Source organism: Nycticebus coucang, chromosome 4, assembly GCF_027406575.1.
Source record: "Nycticebus coucang isolate mNycCou1 chromosome 4, mNycCou1.pri, whole genome shotgun sequence".
In the NCBI taxonomy this organism is placed as follows: domain Eukaryota; kingdom Metazoa; phylum Chordata; class Mammalia; order Primates; family Lorisidae; genus Nycticebus; species Nycticebus coucang.
In genome coordinates, this window is record NC_069783.1 from 26,527,803 (window position 1) to 26,551,743 (window position 23,941).

The 23,941-nt window shown below is 38.5% G+C and overlaps 1 protein-coding gene across 3 annotated transcripts in view; it reads left to right on the top strand.

Moving 5' to 3' along the window:
* The window catches only part of BABAM2 (BRISC and BRCA1 A complex member 2), a 474,143-nt gene that overhangs the window by 431,881 nt on the left and 18,321 nt on the right, over nt 1–23,941 (top strand). For 2 of the 3 annotated variants that reach the window (XM_053587206.1, XM_053587205.1), the window contains exon 11: nt 7,700–7,853. In XM_053587206.1, coding sequence (XP_053443181.1) covers nt 7,700–7,853 — 154 coding nt within the window. Of the gene's footprint in view, nt 1–7,699; nt 7,854–23,941 lie in introns of those variants that run through there. The other variant, XM_053587207.1, reaches the window with a different exon arrangement.

The following is a 23,941-nucleotide window of genomic DNA, read 5'->3' on the forward strand; positions in this document are numbered from 1 at the left end:
AAATAGAGTAAGAAAAGGGATATACTGACTGTGCTTTGAACTTCTTCCAAAAATAACTTAATTAATAATCTTTAAAATTTTTTGTGGCACACTTAACATCCTCTCACGGCACACCATTTGAAAATCACTGGCCTATACTATAGTTATTTTACATTTTCTATGGAGCAGTGTATAAAGCTAGGTAGAGAAAAACTAAGGAAAAGGTGGAGTAGAGGAAAGCAATAAGCATTTGCTAAGTACCTGCTCAGTTTTTTGTTTAACCATTTCAACAAATGCTATGAGGTAGGAATTATTATTCTCTTTTTGTAGATGAGAAAATCAGATTCAAAGAATGAACTGTTCTGCTGTGATGTCACCACTAATTAATGGTAGGGCCGGATTCAAACCTTTTTTTGTTGTTGTTGGAGACACAGTTCATGGTGTCATAGCTCACGGCAACCTCCAACTCTTGAGGTCAAGCAGTTCTCTTCCCTCAGCCTCCCAAGTAGCTGGGACTACAGGTGCTTACCACAGGCCTGGCTATTTTTAGAGACAAGGCCGCGCTCTGGCTCAGGCTGGTCTCAAGCTCGTGAGCTCAGGCAGTCCACCAGCCATGGCCTCCCAGAGTGCTAGGATTATAGGCATGAGCCACTGTACCTGGCCTGAACCCATTTTTATCTGACTTTAATGGCATAACATGCTATCTCCTTCCATAATAGGTTTTTTAGCATATACAGTAAAAGTCGAGAAACTTCAGACTTCTGTTTCTGGGTTAAGACCCCAAAGGTAACCTATTTACATCAGATCACACAAAATATAGTGAAAATTTGAAACCAGTTTAATCCAGTGAAAAGTAAAACCAATTTAACAAAATCTGATTAATATTTAGTCTCCCCTGTCACTTAAATGAAAGCAGTGATGATAAAAGGTGATAGTATCTGATTTTCAATGCCTTAAATAGGATACTTCTGAACTGGAAAACATGACTTTTATATTTCTTGTAGATGAGTATTCTGGATATGTGATGTTAATTTTCTAGTGGTTGGAATCCACATGTCTCAAAGGTTTAGTGTAGAGTAAGTAAGACGTAGATTGCTCAGTAAATAAATGGCAGTCTCCTTGCATTGGTTGTGGGGGTAGCCTGGGAATGAGATGTGTACACAGGGCTCTTGGGAATAATCAACCTCAAATGGAATTATAATTGGAGGGTAAGTTTACAGCAAGTCAACAAGGGGTTAAAACTATCCCATAATGAGGTTTGAGGAACTGGAAAGGCCTGAAGAGACTGGAAATGGGAATTTCACCATAACCACCACAAAGTGAATCCATGATTATCTTCCCTGCTAGCCGAAAGGCACAAGGGGAAAGGCACAGAAATACGCGTATATAGTCTGGAAGGTTTGAGGAATGAAATAATGGCCGACTTGTGAATAATGATGAAAATATTTGATGACGTGATTCCTAGGAAAGCAATTATGGTTAACCCCTCATTTGTTTGGCATTTTCAAGGCTTGAATTGTCCCACAAAACTGAATTTTCCAGACGACCAAAATTCCTATTTATGTGCCTTGAATGTTTTTAAACCATGCTTAATGGAAATATTCTGAAATAGATTATACAATTATCCTGCCTTCTTGAACAGAAGCTTTAAAAAATAACATATCCTTAGATGCCTTTGACTGCAGGTATGAGAAGACCTGATTAGAAGAAGTTTAAATAGTAAAGACTTGTAATTAGTAGAGACTCGTAATCATCTCACACTATAAGAAAACCAGAGATGATGGCTCGGCACCTGAAGCACAGTGGTTGTGGCGCCAGCCACACACACTGAGGGTGGCAGGTTCGAACCCAGCCCTGGCCAGCTAAACAAAAAAATAGCCAGACATTGTCGTGGGCACCTGTAGTCCCAGCTACTTGGGAGGCTGAGGCAAGAGAATTGCTTAAGCCCAAGAGTTTGAGATTGCTTGAGCTGTGATGCCATGGCACTCTACTGAGGGTAACGTAGTGAGACTCTGTCTCAAAAAAAAAAAAAAGAAAGAAAGAAAGAAAACCAGAGCTGTTAAGTTCCAGGTGTTAATTGGTACAACTCAGTGATGTCAGGCTGACCCTCCCTCATGGTCACAAGATGGGTGCTGCCACTCCAAGCCTCAAGCCTCACATGATACATGCAAAAGATCTAAGGCAAGAATGAAATGGGGGCTTCTCCTCACACATGTCTTTAATCAGAAAGGAAAATAATTCTCAGAAGACCCCTAGCCAACTTCCTCTCTGGTAGGTCCCAATGGCAGGACTGAGTCACATTTCCATGTCTTAGTTTTATAGAAGGCTAAGAAAGTGAATATCCAGCACTTTCAAACTCTAGAATGGGTGGAGGGTTCTGCCCATAATACAAAATGGAGGAAAATGGCTGCTAGATAGGCATAACCAAGAATGCTGCCCCAGCTAGCAAGATCAGGGTGAACATCACTTACTACATGGTGATAGCTTGAGGGATGGATGATTCAGACGCATAGAGCTATTTGTTCTTACAGTGAACAGGCCCAGAGTGGGATTCTTTCAGCCCTCTTAATTCTGCTCTTATTTATTACACTCTCCCCTTCCTGCCTTCACTTAGCACTGCTTGCTGTTAATCTGCCTTGTCTTCATCTTACCATAATTAGATATGTTTTATTTTTTCTAGAAAATTCATACCCTTAAATTTCCTAGAACTCTGCCTGAAATGTACCGAGTATCTGATAAGCTATCCTGTGAATTGGATAGACAGTGGGGTATTCCTTTTGGCTGTGTCAATGTTATTTTTCCATTGTTGAGGTTTTTAGAATCTTATGAATTTAGAGACTACTTTACTGGAGTCTTCTTGTGGTGAAAGGTGAGCATTTGGAATAGGTAAGCTTGTTTATGAGGGAGAGTAAAACTGTGGCCGTCCAGTGGAACCTCAGCGTGGATTAGAGAGAGGCAGCATGGGCCAATGTTTAGCTTCCTCTCAAAGCTGCATGCTTGGCTATTGCATGGAGAATACCACTGGCTCTGGGCCTGTGCCCAGGAGAACTCCTCTCTGCAATGACTGTCTTAGAATGAGGCAAACTAGTGTGGAACTTAATTATTCCTGCCTTCTCCCACAGGTTCAGAACCCTGTGAAAGAGTCCTGTGAACTGTCTGGTTTTTATAGGACAGTTTTACACTTTCTGTTTTGGAAGTGTTTGATGTAACTTATTTCAACAAGTTGGGTGTTTGTTTGTTTGTTTTTTAACAGACAGGGTCTTGCTCTGTCACCCAAGCCAGAGCATAGTGGTGTCATCATAATTCACTGCAACCTCAAACAAACTCTTTAGACTCAAGTAATCCTCCCACCTCAGCCTACTGAGTAGCTGGGACTATAGGCATGTGCCCGACATCAAGTAATTTAAAAAATAAATAAATAAATAAACTTGTTTTTAAAGTTAGGGTCTTTCTGTGCTACCCATCTAGTCTCAAAATGCTGGCCTCAATCCTCCGGCCTCAGCCTCCAAAAGTGTTGCAATTATAAGCATGAGCCACCATTGTCGGCCTCAACAAGTTTGTGAAGAAAGTAATGCTTCAGAAATGATTATTGAGACCAAAAATCATAACATAACAAAGATATTTGTACCAGAATGTTTATTGCAGCCCAATTCATAATTGCTAAGTCATGGAAAAAGCCCAAGTGCCCATTGATCCACGAATGGATTTATAAATTGTGGTATATGTACACCGTGGAATATTATGCAGCCTTAAAGAAAGATGGAGACTTTACCTCTTTCATGTTTACATGGATGGAGCTGGAACATATTCTTCTTAGTAAAGTATCTCAAGAATGGAAGAAAAAGTACCCAATGTACTCAGCCCTACTATGAAACTAATTTGGGGCTCTCACATGAAAGCTATAACCCAGTTACAACCTAACAATAGGGGGAAGTGGGAAAGGGAGGGGAGGGACAGGGGTGGTGGGTAGAGGGAGGGGGATCGGTGGGATCATACCTGTGGTGCATCTTACAAGGGTATTTGTGAAACTTGGTAAATGTAGAATGTAAATGTTTTGGCACAGTAACTGAGATAATGCCAGGAAGGCTATGTTAACCATTGTGATGAAAATGTGTTAAATGGTCTATGAAGCGAGTGTATGATGCCCCATGATCATATCAATGTATACAGTTATGATTTAATAAAAAAAATGCTAAAAAAAAAAAAGAAATGATTATTGAAGTTCCACTAATAAGTGAGGACCATCCATTCTGTGGGTAGAAAGCTGACCAAAATTTAGTCTCTGTATATAGGAAGAAGGAAATAGGAAGCAGTTGTCAAAACAATACTGACAATACATAAGGGAACCAAATGGAATGATTTTGTTCCAGGAATCAATCCTGAGCCAGTGGGTTCTAAGAAAATAAATTGATTTTAATATAACTTAAATTATGAACCCAAATTCTTTAGAACCCAAGAGGTTCCTTCAGAGCAAGCTAGCTGTTTGAAAGCTAAAAGCAATTACTTAACTATGCCTCAGAAAATCATGAGTTAACCCATAGGCAAAAGTTAACTGACAGTAACACTTGGGGATAAGGAAAACAAGTTTTTGTTTTTTTTTAATCTTAACTAATTTGTACCGTTCAAATTATTATAAGAAAAGTGCAAAGTATTTCTTATAAATATTTTAGTTATTAACTCATTCTTAAGTGTAGGACATTTTTAAAGAAGCCATCCTTTTGTCAACTGTTGACTGCTCAAGGCATCATACAACTTAGTTGAGTAAGACCGTTGTATCTTTTAAATTGTACTTTCTCATGTGTGACTCAACATGTGAATTACCAATTTTGTCTCTGTACTTTCACCATTCCTGTTCTCCTGATAATCCAGTTATTATGTGCACAGAGAAAGTATTCAAATTTTAGTATTGGCTTCAAAGCCAGTTTGTTAGACAAATCTCCATGGAGAAATAATCATGTCACCAGTGCTTTGGGGGGAGGGGATCATGGTACATATCAGTGTGTAGCTTGCTTGTTGCCATTTTTTTTTTAATTAGAACAACTCATTTGCCTAACTAAATAAATTGCATTCACATTTTGAATTGTTTCATGTGATAATTGGGCAGTTAGGGGGGTTAAAGAAGATGATTAAAAAATAGACAGGAAAATCATTTTTCAGCTTAGCAAAATACTGATACCAGCAAGTCATTTTCTATAAAACTAAATAACAAGGAAAGAAAACATAATGCATTCCAAAGCCCAAAAAAAGCCAGTAGCTTGAGCATCACATGGCCTGTGGTATTATCTGCATTCCTTTTGAAGTAAGCCATGACTTACTTACTTTGCATTTATAAATGATTGCCATTGGGTTTTATTATTTAAAATTGTTGCTTTTTTGTAGAGGAGCTTGCATGGTTTTTGGAGGAGTATTTTTGGGGTTTTTTGTTTTTATTAAATCATAGCTGTGGGAGCTTGTATGTTAAATACTCTTTTGCTGGTTAATCAATCTGTTTTCTATTTGGAAACCTGTATATAATACGAAAAGAAAATAATTAAAGTCAGATTAAAGTGTATGTGAATAGGAATTTTTTCTAAAATTAATCACAGGAAATGAAATGAGTAATCAGAAAATATATAAACTTAATTTTAAAAAGCAATATTTTGTCAAAGTGACTAAAGATGTTATAGATCATACCGTTTGTAATATTAATAGATTCAAAAGGGTTTCCTGAATTGAATTATTTATAATTTGAATTAGTCTTTTTCACATTTTGTATGGTTCCTATATGAAGTTTGTTATGAAATTTCTGCTTTGGCACAAATAACCATGTATTGAGACTGCCTTATTGTGTGCTTGAAAAATATGACTGAAGAGTGGACATTCAAAATCTTGCCCTTTGGTTATAGGGTGATTCATCTATAGAATCCCCCCACAGCACTGAGTCAGATATCATCAGAGTCAAGTGCTCTCAGAGGTCTAAGAGGCCCTACCAACTGGACAGGTTTTTATTTCTTAGGGTTTTTTGTTGTTTTTTCCTTTTTAAAATTTGCTAGGAACACAAGTTTTCCTTCAAGAAATCATATGGGGTGCTTAGAGGTTCTCATCCAAGTTGAATGTCACCCTAGATTGGGATATTGATAGATGTATAACTATTTAGTGTATAAATATTTTTAATATACCTGCCTCATTTCACAAAAAAATGAACCTCATTCATGCTTCCCAATGAAAACTTTAGCCTATGTCATTATGACATAGTGAGTGAGTTCTAAGCAGATTGTACCAGCCTCCATTGGAGCAGGACGAGGCAGTGTGGCATACTAGGAGTCCAGGATTTGAGTCATGGGACTAGATTTGAGTCTTGCCCCTGCCTAGCTTTGACGTGAGCAGGTTATTAACCTTGGAATCTCAGGTTCTCTCACCTGTTAAATGCAAATGTTAAAAAGTAGTGTCTCTTTCACAGTTATAAGTAACAAATTAGAGAAAGTATTCTTTTTTTTTGTAGAGACAGAGTCTCACTTTATGGCCCTCGGTAGAGTGCCGTGGCCTCACACAGCTCACAGCAACCTCCAACTCCTGGGCTTAAGTGATTCTCTTGCCTCAGCCTCCCGAGCAGCTGGGACTACAGGCGCCCGCCACAACGCCCGGCTATTTTTTGGTTGCAGTTTGGCCGGGGCCAGGTTTGAACCCGCCACCCTCGGTATATGGGGCCAGCGCCTTACCGACTGAGCCACAGGCGCCGCCCTAGAGAAAGTATTCTTAAAAGCTAGAAAGTTCTATACACATTTTTCCTGTTAATTTTTTTATACTGTCCCTGTTCTTTGTCCTAGAAAGGGATAACATTCAAACAAACATTATATACCTTATAGAATGTGCTGTTGAAACAATCTGGGTTTTTAATGATGTTTTGTCTCAACTAAAAATAGCAAGTCATTTTATTTTTCAAAATTAAGTTCAAAGAACCCCAAAATGCAAAGAGAAAGCATATAACACATGTTAATAGGATTAGAATCAGCCCGTACTATCACAGTAGACATATTTGGTGCTCATATTTGGTGTAACAGATCAGTCCCTGTTACATTCCATTAAGGAACTCCCACTGATTTCAGAGATATAAATATATGTGGTAATACATATGGAAATTGAAACTGCTGAGTATCAGAATTGACTGCTTGATTGGAAATAGAGTGATTTTTTTTTTCTGGTGGTCCTGTTGCCATATTCTGTAAAGTAGAAAGATGCTCACTTGCCTTCTTTATCCCTTTTCCAAATCCATTCTTGAAAACAGCCTTCCTCTGACTTCTTTTGTAGATGAGGAAGCCACTATCCAACCGTTGAAGAGTTGTACTACGATAGACACTTAAAACAGATAGACAAACTGCTAACTCTGCTGTGGAACGTTGTACGAGAGAGATGCTGGAGGAGACAGGCAGACGGCTGCCAGTGCCCAGCCACACTTCTGCCCTAAGTTTTTGTGACCATTTCATAGAGTTCTTTTAGCACCCTTTTAGCATCATGCCTTATATTGATTACATTTTCTCTCACTTGTGATTTACCTCTCTAACTAGATTGTATACTCCTTAAAGGCAGGGACGATACCCTGTACTACTTGGCCTTTCTCACCATACTGTACCTTTTTCCAAAACTCAACCAGCCTTTGTGGTTTTGTACCAAACATTCTGATTTAACCAAAAAGTGTCTTAAGATGTATTTATACTCTTTTCTTTTTTTTCTGTCTTTGCAGTTGACCTGCCCCTGTTTTTTCCTCGAGATCAGCCAACTCTCACATTTCAATCCGTCTATCACTTTACCAACAGCGGACAACTTTACTCCCAGGCCCAAAAAAATTATCCATACAGCCCCAGATGGGATGGAAATGAAATGGCCAAAAGAGCAAAGTAAGTGAATCCATTATTTCTTACAGATAGGAATGTTTTTTTTTTAAATCTAGTCCAGGGGGTGGCAAGCTACTACCCACAGGTTAAATCTTGCCCTATGCCTATTTTTTAAAATAAAGTTTTATTGAAATAAAGCAATGGCCATTTCTTTACTTATCTATGGATATTTTCACACTACAATAGCAGAGTGAGTAGTTAGAACAAAGACCATATGGCCTTCAAAGCCGAAAGTATTTACTGTTTGGGCCTTTGTATTCTAATCAGGAAGAACCTGACCTGTATCTGAAAGGATTTCCTTTCCTTACTATTTCTTTTGGTCTCTAAAGTTGGCCATAACTGCTTACTTGTTTATAAAATTAAATGTAGGATTTATCAGAAATATATATCTCTATTTACAGTGGAGAAGTACTAAATAGGAATTAGAGTTGTATGTAAATGGTGTAAATGGTGTAATGACTACTTTTATTTTTTTTTAAAAAATGAAAAATTTCAGGCGGCAGTAAACAAAGAGAATTGTTGCTTAATACTCCTTAGATGTATCCAGTATCTACTTTTTTATATGGGATTGAGTCTCTTTGAATTATGCCCCTCATTGCATCTCTGCATATGCCACAGCCATTGCCCATTAAATAAATGGCTATGCAAACAACTGAGATCTGTTAAAGTGACTATGGAAGTAAGCTTGAGATTTCATAGAGGTCGAAGCTAGTGAGAATTTGGAGATTAGAGGTCCAGTATTACTCACAAACCTCTCAGTGTGGAAAGCTGTCATTCTCAGGTAGAGTTAAGAGATGAGGGGTACAACTGTTGTTTACAAACCTCTCAGTGTGGGAAGTTCTCACCCCAGTCATATGGAATAGATAAATTCAGAAATAGGCCAAGTTTTTTTTTAGGTAAGACTTTAGTGTCTGGAGCATCAATCTTCATGAACCATGGACTCCTAGATTGAAGTAGCAGGTTATCAGAATTATTGTTTCCAAAAATAAATTACAGAGTGGCATGTGGTTATTACTTTATCACTCGGAACAGCCATATGCTTCACACCTGTGATCCCAGCTGAAGGATGATCAGCTCCAAAGAATCCCACAAATGAAGACTATTAAGCATCCTCTTCATTTGCTCATCCAATATTTCGTAAACATCTACTATGTTCCAGGCATTGTGCTCTATGTTAGGGATATGATGATAAACAAATTGGAAAGTGTCCATGTTTTCATGGGACTGGGGGCCAAACAGGGGAGATAGAGTCCTTATCATATCAAACTTCTGACAGTTTTAAAGTACCTGCTAACAGCCTGACCGTCTATACCTGGAATGTTCTTCATTGGTAGGACTTCTTACTCTTGCCTCCCCCTCCCCAAGGCCCCATTCCTTTCCAGGGTGTCCCCTAGCCTCTCCTATACTTTTCTATAATATTAGACCTTCATTTACAGAAGGGTCAGGACTCCTTTAAACAGTGAGAGTGGCTTTTCCTAGAAATGCCGACTGTACCAGATTCATATGTGGAAATCGAGATTTGTTCTGTGAAACTTTAGGGTGCCATCTTTCCCTGTGATTTCCCTTTTGATCCATGATACCCAAGTCTGAAATTCTGTTTAAGGAAAAAACAAGCATATGCAAATGTAACTGGTAACAATTATTAAGGACTTACATATCTTGAAATGCAACTGGAAAAAAGGATTTATAAAGTAAGTTTTATATGTGAAGTTTTGCAGTTGTTTAATTTTCTGGACTTTGCCTGTGTATATACAGCATTTGCCCTTTGAAGATAGGCCATGATTTGTGGTATGTGCTATGGAGTCTGAACCAGACATGTCTTTGTGGTTTCCATGGCAAAGTTATCTTGATATGTTTGTGTGTGTGTGTGTGCGCGCGTTTTTCGTAAGTAGACATTTTAGCATGTATGAATTGAGTCTTTAAGAAGTTACAGACCGCAAGCCCATGATTTCAGTATAGGAATATCGTAAGTGAAGCCTGTTTATCTTAACAGATTGGTTCAGAGCTTCAAGAGACATTTGCTTTATGTTAACACCAGTCTAAAGAAAACATCTGAAGTAACGTTAAAAAATCTGCTTTCTACTGTAGTGAAAATGGATCCATTTTAAATGTAATAAAAGAGAAAGCCAGCAGCTCAATCTAGCAAGAAGAAATAGTTTAAAGCCTCCATTCTTAAATTGAACTGAGTACTCTGGGCTGTGTCAGAAGGCCAGTATGGATAAACACAGCCCCCCCACACTCCACCCCCCAAAAACTGTCCTACATCATATAGCTTGAGATTGTTGGAAAAGTTTGGAGAGAAAGGTCAACTGTAGCATTCCTTACACGCCCTGTCTCTTTGTTCTGTGAAAATGCTATATGTACACAGTGTGTAAAAGGCTATAATTCACTTGGGGAGCTCTGCCCCTGACATAAACACTCTCACGACTTATGAACAGCAGTAGAGCCCTTTGAGTAGAATCAGCTGTTTATTCCCTCCTATAGAGCAAAATTCTAAACATGTGAACTCAGAAAAGATACTTCCTGGCACTAGCCAGGGCTTTTCCTGCCACATGTGCTTCTTGCTCACAGCTGTCTGGCACATTTTGTCCCTTATAAAGTGAAATACCCTTTACTGAGGGAGCATAGGCTTGGGGTTCAAGCCTATGAGCGTGCCCCAGCTCCTATCACAAAGTCTAATCCTGTAGCTGTGTAGCCTTGGGCAGAGCTCTTAGCCTCTTTGAACTTCATAACAGGACTGGACTCCTGGTTGGATGGACTAGCTGTGAACCTCAGCGCCTTTCTCCGCTCCCTCTTCCTGCCCCCTCCCTGTGGGTTTCCCATCTGCTCTCACTCACAGACAGGTGGTGTCCCTCTTCTTGTCAGTCTCACCTGACTGTGGGCACATCCTGCTTTAGGAGCTCTTATTTTTTTTATTTTTTGGTTTTTCACATCTCCATATATATCTTATTTCCTTAACTAAATTGTAAGTTCTCTGAAGGCAAAGGCTTTGCATATATATCTTTTTTATTATTGCAGTGTAATTTACCAACAGTGGAGTGGACATATTTTAAGTATATACCTTTTGAAGAGTTTTAACAAAGTTAGCTTAAACCCCTTTCCAAATAAGTCTTTTCACTCCCAACGCAACTATTGTTGTGATTTCTATCATTTCTTAGTCTTTCCTTTTTAGGTACTTCCAAACTTTTTGTGTCCTGCTTTCATTTAACATGATTTTTGAAGATTTGTCTATTATGGCATTCCTTTCTCACTGCTGAGTAATATTCCAGTGTGTGAATATAGTATAATTTATTAACCCATTTACCTGTATATGGATATATTTAGGTTGTTTCTAGTTCAGAGATTTTATGAAAAGAACTACTCTGACCAAGCCTTTTTATAGAGATGTGTTTTCCTTTCTTTGGGTAAATACCTGGGAGTAGGAATATGTATATGTTTTAACTTTATAAGAAAGTGACAAACTTTTCCTAAAGTCGTTGCATTGGTTTCTGCTCCCCCCAGCAGTCTGCTAGGGTTCTAGCTGTTCCGCATTCTCACCATGTGGTATTTTCAGTCGTTGTGATTTCAGCCATTCTAGAGGGGATGAAGTGATAGCTCACATTTTTAATTTGCATTTCCTCGGGGCTAATGATGTTGAGCACCCTTTCGTGTACTTAATGGTTTATGTACTTTTGTGAAGAGCTTGTTCAAATCTTGCCTATTTTGAATTTCGTTTTTAATTTTTTATTAAGGAGATTGATATCTGAGCTTTTAATATATTTGTCAGATACGTGTGTAATGAGTATTGTCTCCCAGTCTGCAGCTTGCCTTTTCATTTTCTTAATGGTATCTTTGATGAGCCAAAACTTTTTATTTATTGTGAAATCTATTTTATCAGTGTTCTCTTTTTATATTAATGCTCTTTTATTCTCAGAATTATTTGCCTACCACAAAGTCATGAAGAATTATCCTATGTTTTCTTCTAGAATCTTTAGTTTTTGCTTTGACTTTTAGGTCTATGATCCTTCTCAAATAATTTCTGTGTATGGTATGAGGTAGAGGCTGAAGTTATTTTTATATAGAGAGTGGAACCTTCATAGTTGACCACCTCCCTACTTTGACTGCCTCCTTGAGTTGACCTAATTTTCATAGACTGGACATGCACCACGTGTACGTATCAGTACAGTTGGCCTAGTTCCTCATGTTGACCACCTCTGTATATTGACCAGTTCACTATAGTCTTTTGGGTAGGAAACTTACAGAAGTTCTACTATATATCCAGATATTTCAGCACCTTTGCAGCACATTTCAAATCTTTGCTGAAAAGATTTTTCTTTACCCATTAAATTGCCTTCATTTCTTTGTCAAAAATTAATTGACTACATATGAGTGGGTCTATTTTTGGATACTTTATCCTATTTCATTGATCTGTTTGTCTATTTGTATACACCAGTGCCAATATTTCTTGAAATCAGGAAGGGTAATTCTCCAACTTTGTTCTTTTTAAAGATAGTTTTAGCTATTTTAGGTTATTTGCATTTCCATATATATTATGAAATCAGTTTGGCAATTCCAACCGCAGCCCTCCAAAACAGCCTTCCGGGGATTTTGATTGGAATGGCATTGAATCTGCTGATCAACAAGGGAAGAAGTGACATTTTTGCAATATTGTATCTTGTAATCAATGAACCATGGTTTTATTTAGGTTTTTAATTTATCTCAGAAAATTTTTAAAGATTTTAGTATGGAATCTTAAATATTTCTTAGTGTTTTTGTTTCTGTTATTAATTATATATTTTTAAATTTAATTTTCCAGTTGTTGTTAGTGTATAAGAATACAGATGACTTTTCTATAATGACACACAGTGTCCTGCGACAGTACTAAAATCACTTATTACTACTTAGGTCTAGTAGCTTGTTTCATAGATCTTTAATCATGTTTTTTCTTTTTCCTACTACTTGCACTGACTAAGAACTCCAGTACGATGTTGTACACGTAGACAAGTTGTGAGAGCAAACCGCTAGTCATGTATTTCCCCATTAAGGTTGATTTAGCAATAGGTTTTACATAGATGTCTTTATCAGATTGAAGAAATTTCTTTATATTTCTATTGTGCTATTGTTTTCTTATGAATGGATGTGAATTCTATAGATAGCTTTTTCTTTTTCTGCATCTTTTGACAAGATCATATACTTTTTCTTTAGTTTTTGAATGTTGAGCCAACCTTGTATTTCAAAGATAAATCATTTTCAATTATGATATTTATTCTTTTTTACAAAATTAGATTTGATTTGCTAAACTTCTGTTAAGATTTTTACATTGGTGTTTTTTTCTTTTTATTAAATCATAGCTGTGTACATTAATGTAGTCATGGGGTACAATGTGCTGGTTTTATATACAATTTGAAATATTCTCATCAAACTGGTTAACATAGCCTTCATGGCATTTTCTTATTTATTGTGTTAAGACATTTATATTCTACATTTAGTAAGTTTCACATGTACCCTTGTAAGATGCACCATAGGTGTGGTCCCACCAATCACCCTCCCTCCGCCCATCCTCCTCCCTTCCCTTCCCTCCTTTTCCCCTTTCCTCATATTTTTGGGCTATAATTGGGTTATAGCTTTCATATAAAAGCTATAAATTAGTTTCATAGTATCCAATGTACTCAGCCCTACTACATCGGTGTTTATGAGCAATACTGGTCTGAACTTTTTCTTGTGTTGCCTTTGTTGGGTTTTTGGTATCAGCACATGCTGGCTTCATAAAATGAATCAGGAAGTATTCCTTCCTCCCTGGTTTTCTGAAAGTTTATATAGGTTTTGTATTATTTCTTTCAAATGTTTGAAAGAGTATTCCTTTTGGGAAGAAATTCAATGTCTTTACTAATTATAGGGATATTCAGATTTTTAAATTTCTTCTTGTGTTAGTTTTAGGAAGTTGTGTTTTTTCATAAGGAATTTATCTGTCATGTCTAAGTTGTCAAACTCATGATGAATATCTAAATACTCTTTTCTTTCTTTTTTTTTTTTTTGTAGAGACAGAGTCTCACTTTATTGCCCTTGGTAGAGTGCTGTGGCATCACAGCTCACAGCAACCTCCAGCTTTTGGGCTTAAGCGATTCTCTTGTCTCAGCTTCCCAAGTAGCTGGGACTACAGGTGCCCACCACAACACCCGACTATTTTTTTTTGTTGCAGTTTGGCCAGGACCAGGTTCGAACCTGCCACCCTCATTATATGGGGCTGGTGCCCTACTCACTGAGCCACAGGTGCCACCTGATTTTACTAATCTTTTCAAAGAAGTGACTTTGGACATTATTGATTTTATCCATGGTTTGTTTTCTATTTTATTAATTTATACTTTTTATTTTCTTCCATTTATCTACTAATTTTTAGCTTAATGTTTTCTTCCTTTTCAGACTTCTTAGAGTAGGAGCTTAAGTCATTGATTGTCATTGATTTTAATCTTTTCTTCTTTTTTAATATAAAAGTACTCTCTAAGGATTGGTTTAGCTACATCCTGCAAATTTTTCTATCTTGTTTTTCATTATATTGTTGAAAATATTTCCTAGTTTCCATTGTGATTTCTTTTTTAACCATGAGTTATTTATAATTGTAGTACTTGAATTGCAAGATTTTTCTAGATCTCTTGTTGTTACTGATTTCTAGTTTAATTCTGTTTCAGCCAGAAATCACAATCTATATGATTTCAGATCTTTAAAATTTTTTGAGACTTATTTTATAGGCTAGCATGTGGCCTATCTTGGTAAATATTTCATGTGAATCTAAAAAGAATGTGTGTCCAGCAGTTGAGGAGCACAATAATTCTATATACACATGAAGTCAAATTACTTATTAGAATTATTCAAATCTTCTGTCTCCTTACTGTTATTTTTCTGTGTCTATTTTATCAATTACTGAAAGGATATATTAACTTTCCATTTAGAATTTTGGATCTTCTATTTCTCTCTTTAATTCTGTAAATTTTTGCTTTTTATATCCTGAAGTTTTGTGTTTTAGATATATACATATTTCAAATTGTTGTATCTTCTTGACAGATTTTCCCTTCTATAATTATAATATGACTATTTCTGGTAGTAATCTTTCACTTGAAGTCTGCTTTGCTTGTTATTAAAATAGTTGTATCTGCTTTCCTTCATACCTGTATATTATTTGCATGGTATATATTTTTCACTTTCATAAAACAAAAAAAAATCTGTATCTTTATATTTCAAGGAAACCTTATATAGATCTTTTTTTTTAATCCAGCCCAATAATCTTTACCTTTTAATTAGACTGTTGGTTTATTTATAATTAAATATGCTCATTGGGTTTAAGTCTTAACAATCTTCTTGTTTATTTTGTCTTTTCTTCCTTTGTTCTTTCAATTGATTCGGTATTTTTAGTATACTATTTCTTCCACTGGCTTTTTAGCTATTATGCCTTTGTATCATATTTTGTCATTTATACACAAAAAATACATGCTTAACTTATACAGACTACCATGAGTTAATACTGTACTGCTTCACATGTAATGTAAAGTCCTAAAATAGTGTAATTCTCTTGCTATCTTCTGTTAGCCTTTGCGCTATTATATTCCTATGTTTTCCTTTCCTTGTAAGTCAATTCACTTTTAAAAAATTAAGAAAAGAAAGAAAAAGATGTATTACATCTTATTCTGTAGTTTCCAAAAAAGATGGTAAAGAATAATTTCCTCTCAAGAACAAAAAACCTTATGTTCAAATGTCTTCCTCAAAACAAGCCATCAGGGAGATCACATCTAACATATATGCAGAGAACATTGAGACTCACAGTCATCAAGAAAAAAAAAAAAGAAAAACTACACCTCCATGATATCCCGGCCTTTGGACTTCATTGATAGTGTGCTGTCATTACAAGAGTGAGTATAACCCACTTTTACACTTTCATGTGATCATTACTGCAGCCCTGTGAGGGATGCAATGTAGAAATTCTTATTGCACTTTATACAGATTAGGAAAAAAAAACTGAGGCTCAGAGGGATTAACTGACCTTCCCAAGGGCACACAGCTGGCTTCTTTTGGAGTCAGATTCAACATAGATCCTCTGACCTTTCTGCACACCCATACCCAGACAGATACAGCTCCCCACTCTCTTTACCATTTGTCTAAGTCTGCCTCCCTAGCACTTGAGTAATGTCTGTAGAGAGGAAATGCATGTGGCAATTAAGAGCACTGACCCTGAAGTGACTAGCTAGAAGAAATAACTAGCTAGATTTAAACTTGTCTCTAACACCCACCCAGTAGCTTATGTGACTTTGGTCAAGTTCACAAATGTACTGTCTTAAAATACCAAAAATTATTAATCACTGTTTGGGGGGGGGATACAGAATCTCATATAAGATACCTGTGTTCTCTATTCAGGTGCTAGACAACTAAAAGTCAAGTGTTGGCTGGAGTTGCAATCTCACCTGAGGCTCAGGGTCCTCTTCCAGACCCATTTAGCATGGTAGCAGAGTTCAATTCCTTGTGGTTGCAGGAGTGAGGTCCCTGTTTCCTTATTGGTTGTTAACTGGAGACCACTCTCAGCAACTAGAGGCTGCCCACATTCCCTAAAACGTGGTCTCCTCCATTTTCAACACACCAGTTGTACATCAAATCCTTCTGTTTCAAACCTGATTTCTGTGTTTCTCACATTTAGCCCATTTGATAATGTCAGTTAATTTTCCTTCCTGAAAGTCATTTGTGCCATATAACTAAATCTACTTACCAGAATGAAGTCTATCATATTCATAATGGGTAGAAGGTCATGTTAAAATTCCACATGGGGTAATTTAGGTGACATTTCCAGCACAGGGTCTGGCATGTGGTGACAATTCAATAAATGTTAACTATCAGTATTATCATCCCTGAAGGAAAAAGGGATATTTTTAATTAAAAGATAGCAGAGTTAACATTGATAGTTTTACATGTGCCCTAGTAAACAGTCCCTCAGCAACCACAGTGGATCAGCCAGAGATTGTGACGTTCAAAGCTGCCCCATTAATGGCTGCTATCACTTGTAGTTGCATCTTCTTTGTGCCAGCACAATCAATTTGAAAAGTGAGAAAATGCCATCCTTCAGTTGCTTCATCTATATAAAACCAACCCTCACATTTTTTTAAAAAGCTAAACCTACTAGTTACTTTGCTATCTTGTACATGACTTTAGACCTATCCAGAAAAACTGAACAGATGATTTTTGCATAAATTTCATTGTATAAAGCATCGAGTTGATCTTATAGGTCTGAGTAGGTTCTTAGACTAGAATTTTAACCCCAAAACCACCTACTGCAGTGGTTTGTCACACATTAAAGCCATTATATAAATGGATTCACTAAAGAATATTTTTAAAAATAGTTTCTCATTCAACACATAGGAATAATTCTTAACAAGCCTCCTAAAACCATTTGCTGTTTCCCCTCTTGCCTCAAGGTCAAAAGAGATGTTATTTTCTTATCTAGAAACCTATCCAAACCCAACACCATCTATATTGCCCATATGTTCCTCTTCACCATGCGTACTCTTTTTATTTGTCATTTAGTTGTCTTTGCAGAATAACTTTCTTTTTCAATAATGTTTTTAAAACTTGTATATTCTGGGCTGTTTCAGTTAATTTTTGTTGTTAATATACTAGTATTCCCAAAGACAGTTTTCTTCTGACTTCTCATTAGCTGCCAAATGCTTCAATCCTCTAAAGAAAACAGAAAAAATAGATCTCCTCCCTTCCACACAAGAGGAGGTAGATGCCCCCACCCTATTTGCCTTCCATCTCCACCCCCTACATGGTCTCCGAGGCCCCTCTGGCCCCCTGGAACCCCATGGAGCACAGGATAGACATCCCAGTTCTAACAGTGTGCCTCCTCACAGCTTGGTGGCTCTTTCGGAACTAGACAGGGCTAAGGCAGAGGTGTTCATAAAGTGCTTATTTGTGTGTTTGTTTCTCCAGGAATTAATCACTGGCCACTTTTCTCCCTGTTGGTAGCTCCCTGGGGCAGCTCACATGATGCTTTGTTTCTGCTGAGATTTCCTGTTCCAGAATCAGGCCTCTCTGTGCATTCCCCCGGTTTAAGGAGCTAGCCAGAGAGAGCCTGGGCTGCACTCCTCGTTACTCCTCATCCAACATTGCTCACTGTTAAGGAGAAACCTTTTCAACACTCTTCCCTTTCCCTGGATCTCTATTCACCCCAACCTGTCCCTTCCCTTCATGTCTATGTTCCTGGGATGACAAGCCAGCTGCAAATGCTCACTCTCCGTGTCCCCTCTGGGGTGGGGAGCAGCTGCAGACCTGAGCAACTCTGGACAGGAAGGGTGATTGGCAGAAGGCACATCACTGGGGCAGGTGAGGACCAAGCCCCAGGGGCTCATCTGGGGGCAGACCTTAATGACAGAACCTGGAAACCCAACTATTGCTGTGATTCATGAGTTTTCTTTTTTCTTCTGTTTTGCCCTTTAAAAAAATCCCAGTCTCATAGCTGAACTCCCCTTGGGAGGGAGGAGGGAATTTTCCAGGCTCAGGCCAGCATAGCTTGGACAGTCATAGCCCCCTGAGAGGACAGTAAAGGAACTAGTGCTGGTGAGTGGCAGAGGAATTGCAGCTGGCTGAGTGGCCAAGGCTGCATGAACTGGGTTCCTGTATAAACCAGCTCACCCATCCCTCCTGGGCTTTTTCCTCATAGGATTTAGAAATATAGAAGCTGTGAAGAGAAAAGTAAACCAAATAAATAACATGGAATTTTTGGATCCTTGAACTCTCAAAGAGAATGATTCTTAAAAGTATCTTCAAGGGATTTGGTTTGTTTTTCCTTTGACAGGAGAGAGCAACAGAGATGGGAGCAATCCAAATCTGCCTGACATCCAGGCATCCTCTTGAAATTGCATAGGTCAGAGAGAACGTGTTATTTATTAGAACCTGACATCTGTTGCTGTAAAATGATAAGCTGCATTAAAAAGCCTGGCCATCAGTTACTGCTAACACAGCCCTCATCCCAGAGCAAGCTGCTCACCCTCCTTTCAGCCTACACGGACCAGGCTGCACCAGGCACGAAGTGTTTACAGCCCAGCTCAGCCTCCTCACTCCTCTAGGGGGAATGGGGCAGGGAAATCCCTTCCTCAGCTCCCCTCAGGCCATCTTGTCCCAGGCTCTCCATCTCTTTGATCCCCCTCAGGGCTTCTCTGTTTTAAGGACTGAACCACCTGTTTATCCTAATTTCTCAGCGGAAAACAGGGTTGAGGCTTAGCTCTGGCCTCAGTCACAGAAGCCAGAAGAAGCTGCACTGAGCTTGGCTTATCAGGAGAGTCACATGGAAAGAATAACTGGAAGGTCAGCACATCTTTGTCAGAGAAATTAGCTTACTTGTACTCTTAGGAGAACTACTGAATGCTTAGGCTTAGGTTCCAGTTACCCAGCCAGCCAGCCATTGGGAGAATGTTATGATCACCAGCTACAGCTATGGCCTTGTTTGTGAGTTGTGATCACATATTCTCTTTCCTAGAAGAATATGTAGATGACTTGTAGAGTCAGAAAAGAAAGGTTAGAGAAGCTGGTTTTGGAGTTTTAGAATATGCCAAAGTGGGAACATATGCTTATTAATGGAATTAGAATTTCCTTGAAATGTTAAAGGAAGAAACATCCAGTTAGTGAAAATAATGCACCTGGGAGTTAGGTGACCTGGGTATCATCTAGGTACCAGGATTAATTTCCTGTGTGATTGCAGAAAAGACACATCATCTTTCTGGGCTTTGGTACCCTCATCTGAAAGTTCTGGGCTGGAACCCACCTGATGATCACTAAGTTCTAATATATTTTTGGAATTTTAAGTGAGAATTATGTTTAAGGTAGCTTCGCATACCTTTTTATTCATGTTAAAAATTTTCCATCTCAATTGCCAGAGGTCAGACACAAATTGAAAACATTGCTAAATGGAATTAAGTACACCATGTACGTGATGCTTTTTTGTACAGCCTGTATCTGATATTTATAGAACACTTCACTTGCAGAACGTGCACACATATGCCCTGAACACACACCCAGAAAAATAATTCTAGATGTAATACATTTTCAGATGTCAAGTTAAAACAGCTTCTTGGGAATTAGGCTTGACTGTTCAGATGTGCGTGTGAGTTTCTGACAGGTGCCGCCAGGGCTGCTCAGGGCTGTCATGTGTGATGTGGAGTCCAGCCAAGGCAGGAAGGCCACGCTGCTTGTTTCTATCACTTCTCATTAAGGCTTGAATTCTAGAAAAAAGGGAAGCATCAAAGAACAATAAGGACTGTCCATTCTGTGCATGTCATAATGACAAACAGAGGCCTTGCTTCTGCAGAAACAAGATTTTGTCTTATCTCTTGTGAGATCATTCAGACAAGGGCCACCTGTGAAAATGAACCAGATTAATGCCTTATGAAAGGAGAGGATTTATACAGGTGAGCAAAAGAAATTGGAAGCAGATACTGAAGCAGTTACCCCTACTCCGGTGACCTACAAATCCATAGCCAACAACAGAGCTAAGTTTGTTGACCAAGCAGGAATGCATCCTCTGGAGGTAAGCATGACACTGGGCCAGTCACATGGAATAGGGAAGGAACATTAGAGATCATCTAGCATAGCCAGACCTAAGTATAATAAGCATTTTGTTACTGTGGTAGAAATTAAACAAACTATTTGCTATAAAACCCTTAGCACAGTGATTGATCGAGAGTTGACTTTCAAGTCATTTTGATTTACTGGAAGAACTTGTTCAAGACATACAGAACCAAGATTAGAACCCTGCGTTCTGATTATTGGTCCAGAGCCCAGCCCAAGCCACCTCTGACCTCCTGGCCTTTCCTGCTCCTTGCTTACACAAGAGCACAGTGCAGTCAGGGCTAGAGGTTAGTGTCCGGGCATCACACACCCACCCACATGGCCATGGAATGGCCCAGTCTGGGAACCTTCTTTCCAGTGGCTCAGCAAAAGGCTGAAGCCTCTATGCCCAGAGTGTTCTTAAGCAAAAATAGTTCAAGAGTCTAAAGACTTGGCTCTCAGTACCTGTAAGAGAAGATAAAATGTTCCTGTGACCAAACTTAGTGCTAGGGTCAACGGGCAAAAGAGAAGAAAGGAATTGTAATGGGGCAGGTCAAAGGAAAGACATGGTTTCACAGCTGCCTTCAAACCAGCAGGGAGGCTGCACAGTAAGAAGACAGAAAATTCCAGTGACTCCTATCTTCCCAGACTGACATACCCTCTGGCACTTAGTCATGCCTAATGGAAAATAGAAGCCAAGAAAGCAGAAGTGAGGTGGGGTCATCTAGGTTAGTCCTTAATCCGAAGTCATTTTTGAGGGAAAAAGGGTAGTTTGCCTCCTCGTGTGCCATAGGTGGCTCGGGCCACAGGCTTTAGAGCAGCTGTGATTAGAAGAATCAAAGCAGAACAGCCCTTTCCTAAGGTTGATCCAAAAAGCATCCAGTGTGCCAACACTGTGTGTAGCTGCAGTTACTGCTAAAACCATCCAATAAACACAAAAAGGCTCACTATATACAAAATATGTCCAAAACACTGGGGACTACAACACACACATACACACGTGCAGGTACACACACACACACGCAGAGTTGCTGCTCTGCAGGTGCTGAAACTCATCCACCCATATTTTGAAGAGCCCCATCCACAAAGCTTGCTGATTGATTTCTGGAATGCTCCATCAGTGCTTGAGATTCCATTATGACAACAGGGCCATCTATGGCATTAATTACTCAGCATACTGAGTAACAAGTTAGAATTGCAAAGCAAGAAGCTATATTCTTTTTTCTAAAAATCAAAATCAAAATTTAGAAAACCAAAATTTTCCATTATTGATCATTTGAGGGATTGGATAATCCTTAAACTGTCTCCCAGCTGTCCAGAGAAGTGGAATTTAGGGGAATATATATGTAAAGACAAGACTACACTGTTTCTCTCAGAGTGAATGATAATGGGTCACCCATTCCTTCCTGCTCATCTTACAGAAGGTAACAATTGTAAATATGTAGTAAGCACTCACAGCGTACCAGCACAGCTCTTAAAAGCTTTATATATTTTAACATCTGTATTTTCATAACAACCCTATGTGATAGGTACTGCTGTTACAACCGTTTTATGGATCATGATGTTCAGGTTGTGCAAAGTGAAATGATTTGTCCGACGTCACACGGTGACTTAGCTTAGGAACTGAGAACATACCCCTGGTTTCCCTTCTGTTAGACTGGCACTCTGCTCTTGTCCCCTCTGCCTCTTCAGATGGATGGTCCGAAGATGGAGAGAGGACGCTCACGCCAGAGGGAACAGAGTACCCAGAGGCTCAGAGGAAGGGGAGCTTGGGGGTTCCATGTAGACCAGTGTCCGTGGAAGGGAGGAGACAGGAAAGGAGGCCCAGCAGCATTTTACAGGATGGAGAGAACATGCGCTCTGGACTCAGACCAACTAGAATTCACATCCTTGTCCTACCACTTTCTAGTGTCTAAATGTTAGTTTTTACCTCCTTGGTTTTCTTTTCTGTACATGAGAGTAACAATTCTCCCTCACAGGGGATTGTGAATGTTAAGTGTGGGTCTGATTGTTAACTTTTTTTTTTTCTCAAATAAATATGAGGGAACAAATTTTTAGGTTATACTGTTCTCACTTCCACGGTAAAGTTCAAGTTGTAGGAGAGCCCCTCACCCAGGGGAGCATGCTGAATATCCTCACATTGTGCACATTAGGTGAAATCCCACCAAATGTCCTCTCTCCTCCCACCAGTCACCCTTTCCCCTCTCCCTCTCCTCTCCCTCCTCACTTGCTAGACTATTACTTGTGTTTTATCATGTGTATGAGTGTGTAAGTGTTTATATATTGGTTTCATATTAGTACTGAGTACATTGGATACTTTTTTTTCATTCTTGAGTTACTTTACTAAGAAGAATGTGTTTCACCTCCATCCGGATAGACATAAAAGATGAATAGGATTCCATGATATACTCCAGTAACATTAGCCCACATCACAAATTCCCAAAACTGCAGATGCTGACATGGATGTGGAGAAAAGGAAACACTTCTACACTGCTGGTGGGATCGCAAACTAATGCAACCTTTATGGAAAGAAGTATGAAGAATTCTCAAAGAACTAAAAAAGTTTACTGTTTAGATCCCACAATCCCATCACTAGGTATCTACCCAGAAGAACAAAAATCATTTTAACACAAAGACATTTGCACCAGAATGTTTATTGCAGCTCAATTCATAATTGCAGAGTTGGGGGTCTGATTGTAAAATGCCTGCCATGTTCTTGGTATTCATTTAAAAATAGCCATGGTAAAGTCTCCATCTTTCTTTAAGGCTGCATAATATTCCATGGTGTACATATCTGGGACATATTCTTCTTAGTAAAGTATCTCAAGAATGGAAGAAAAAGTACCCAATGTACTCAGCCCTACTATGAAACTAATTTAGGGTTTTCACATGAAAGCTATAACCCAGTTACAACCTAAGAATAGGGGGAAGGGGGAAAGGGGGAGGAGGGAGGTGGGTAGAGGGAAGGGGATTGGTGGGATTACACCAGCAGTGCATCTTACAAGGGTATATGTGAAACTTGGTAAACGGTCTATGAAGCTAGTGAATGATGCCCCATGAATATATCAATGTACACAGCTATGATTTAATAAAAAAATAAATAAATAAATAAAAATAAAACATAAAAAAATAAAAAAAGTAAAAATAGCCGTGGTTGTTAACTGCCATGATAAGACTTTGATCTTTTTCTTCTGTAAAGTTTTTCTTTAGTTAACAGATTACATATTGGCACAATGATCTGCCTTGGTATCAATACGTAAATCATAATAGAGTCTTCTTGACCTTGGAAATTTTAATAAAGGTGGCAAAAACTCAGGGCCATGTTCACGAAACACTATGAAGAAATGTTTGTCTTACGTCCTTCCACCCCTTTGTTGCCATCCCAATGCCCAGAGCTTTCAGAAACTCACTCTGGTTCTTCCAAGTTAGGGTTGCCAGGCTTAGGAATTAAAAATGAAGACACCCAGTTAAATTTAAATATCAAATAAATAACAGAGACTTTAGTACAAGCATGCCCCATGCAGTATTTAAGA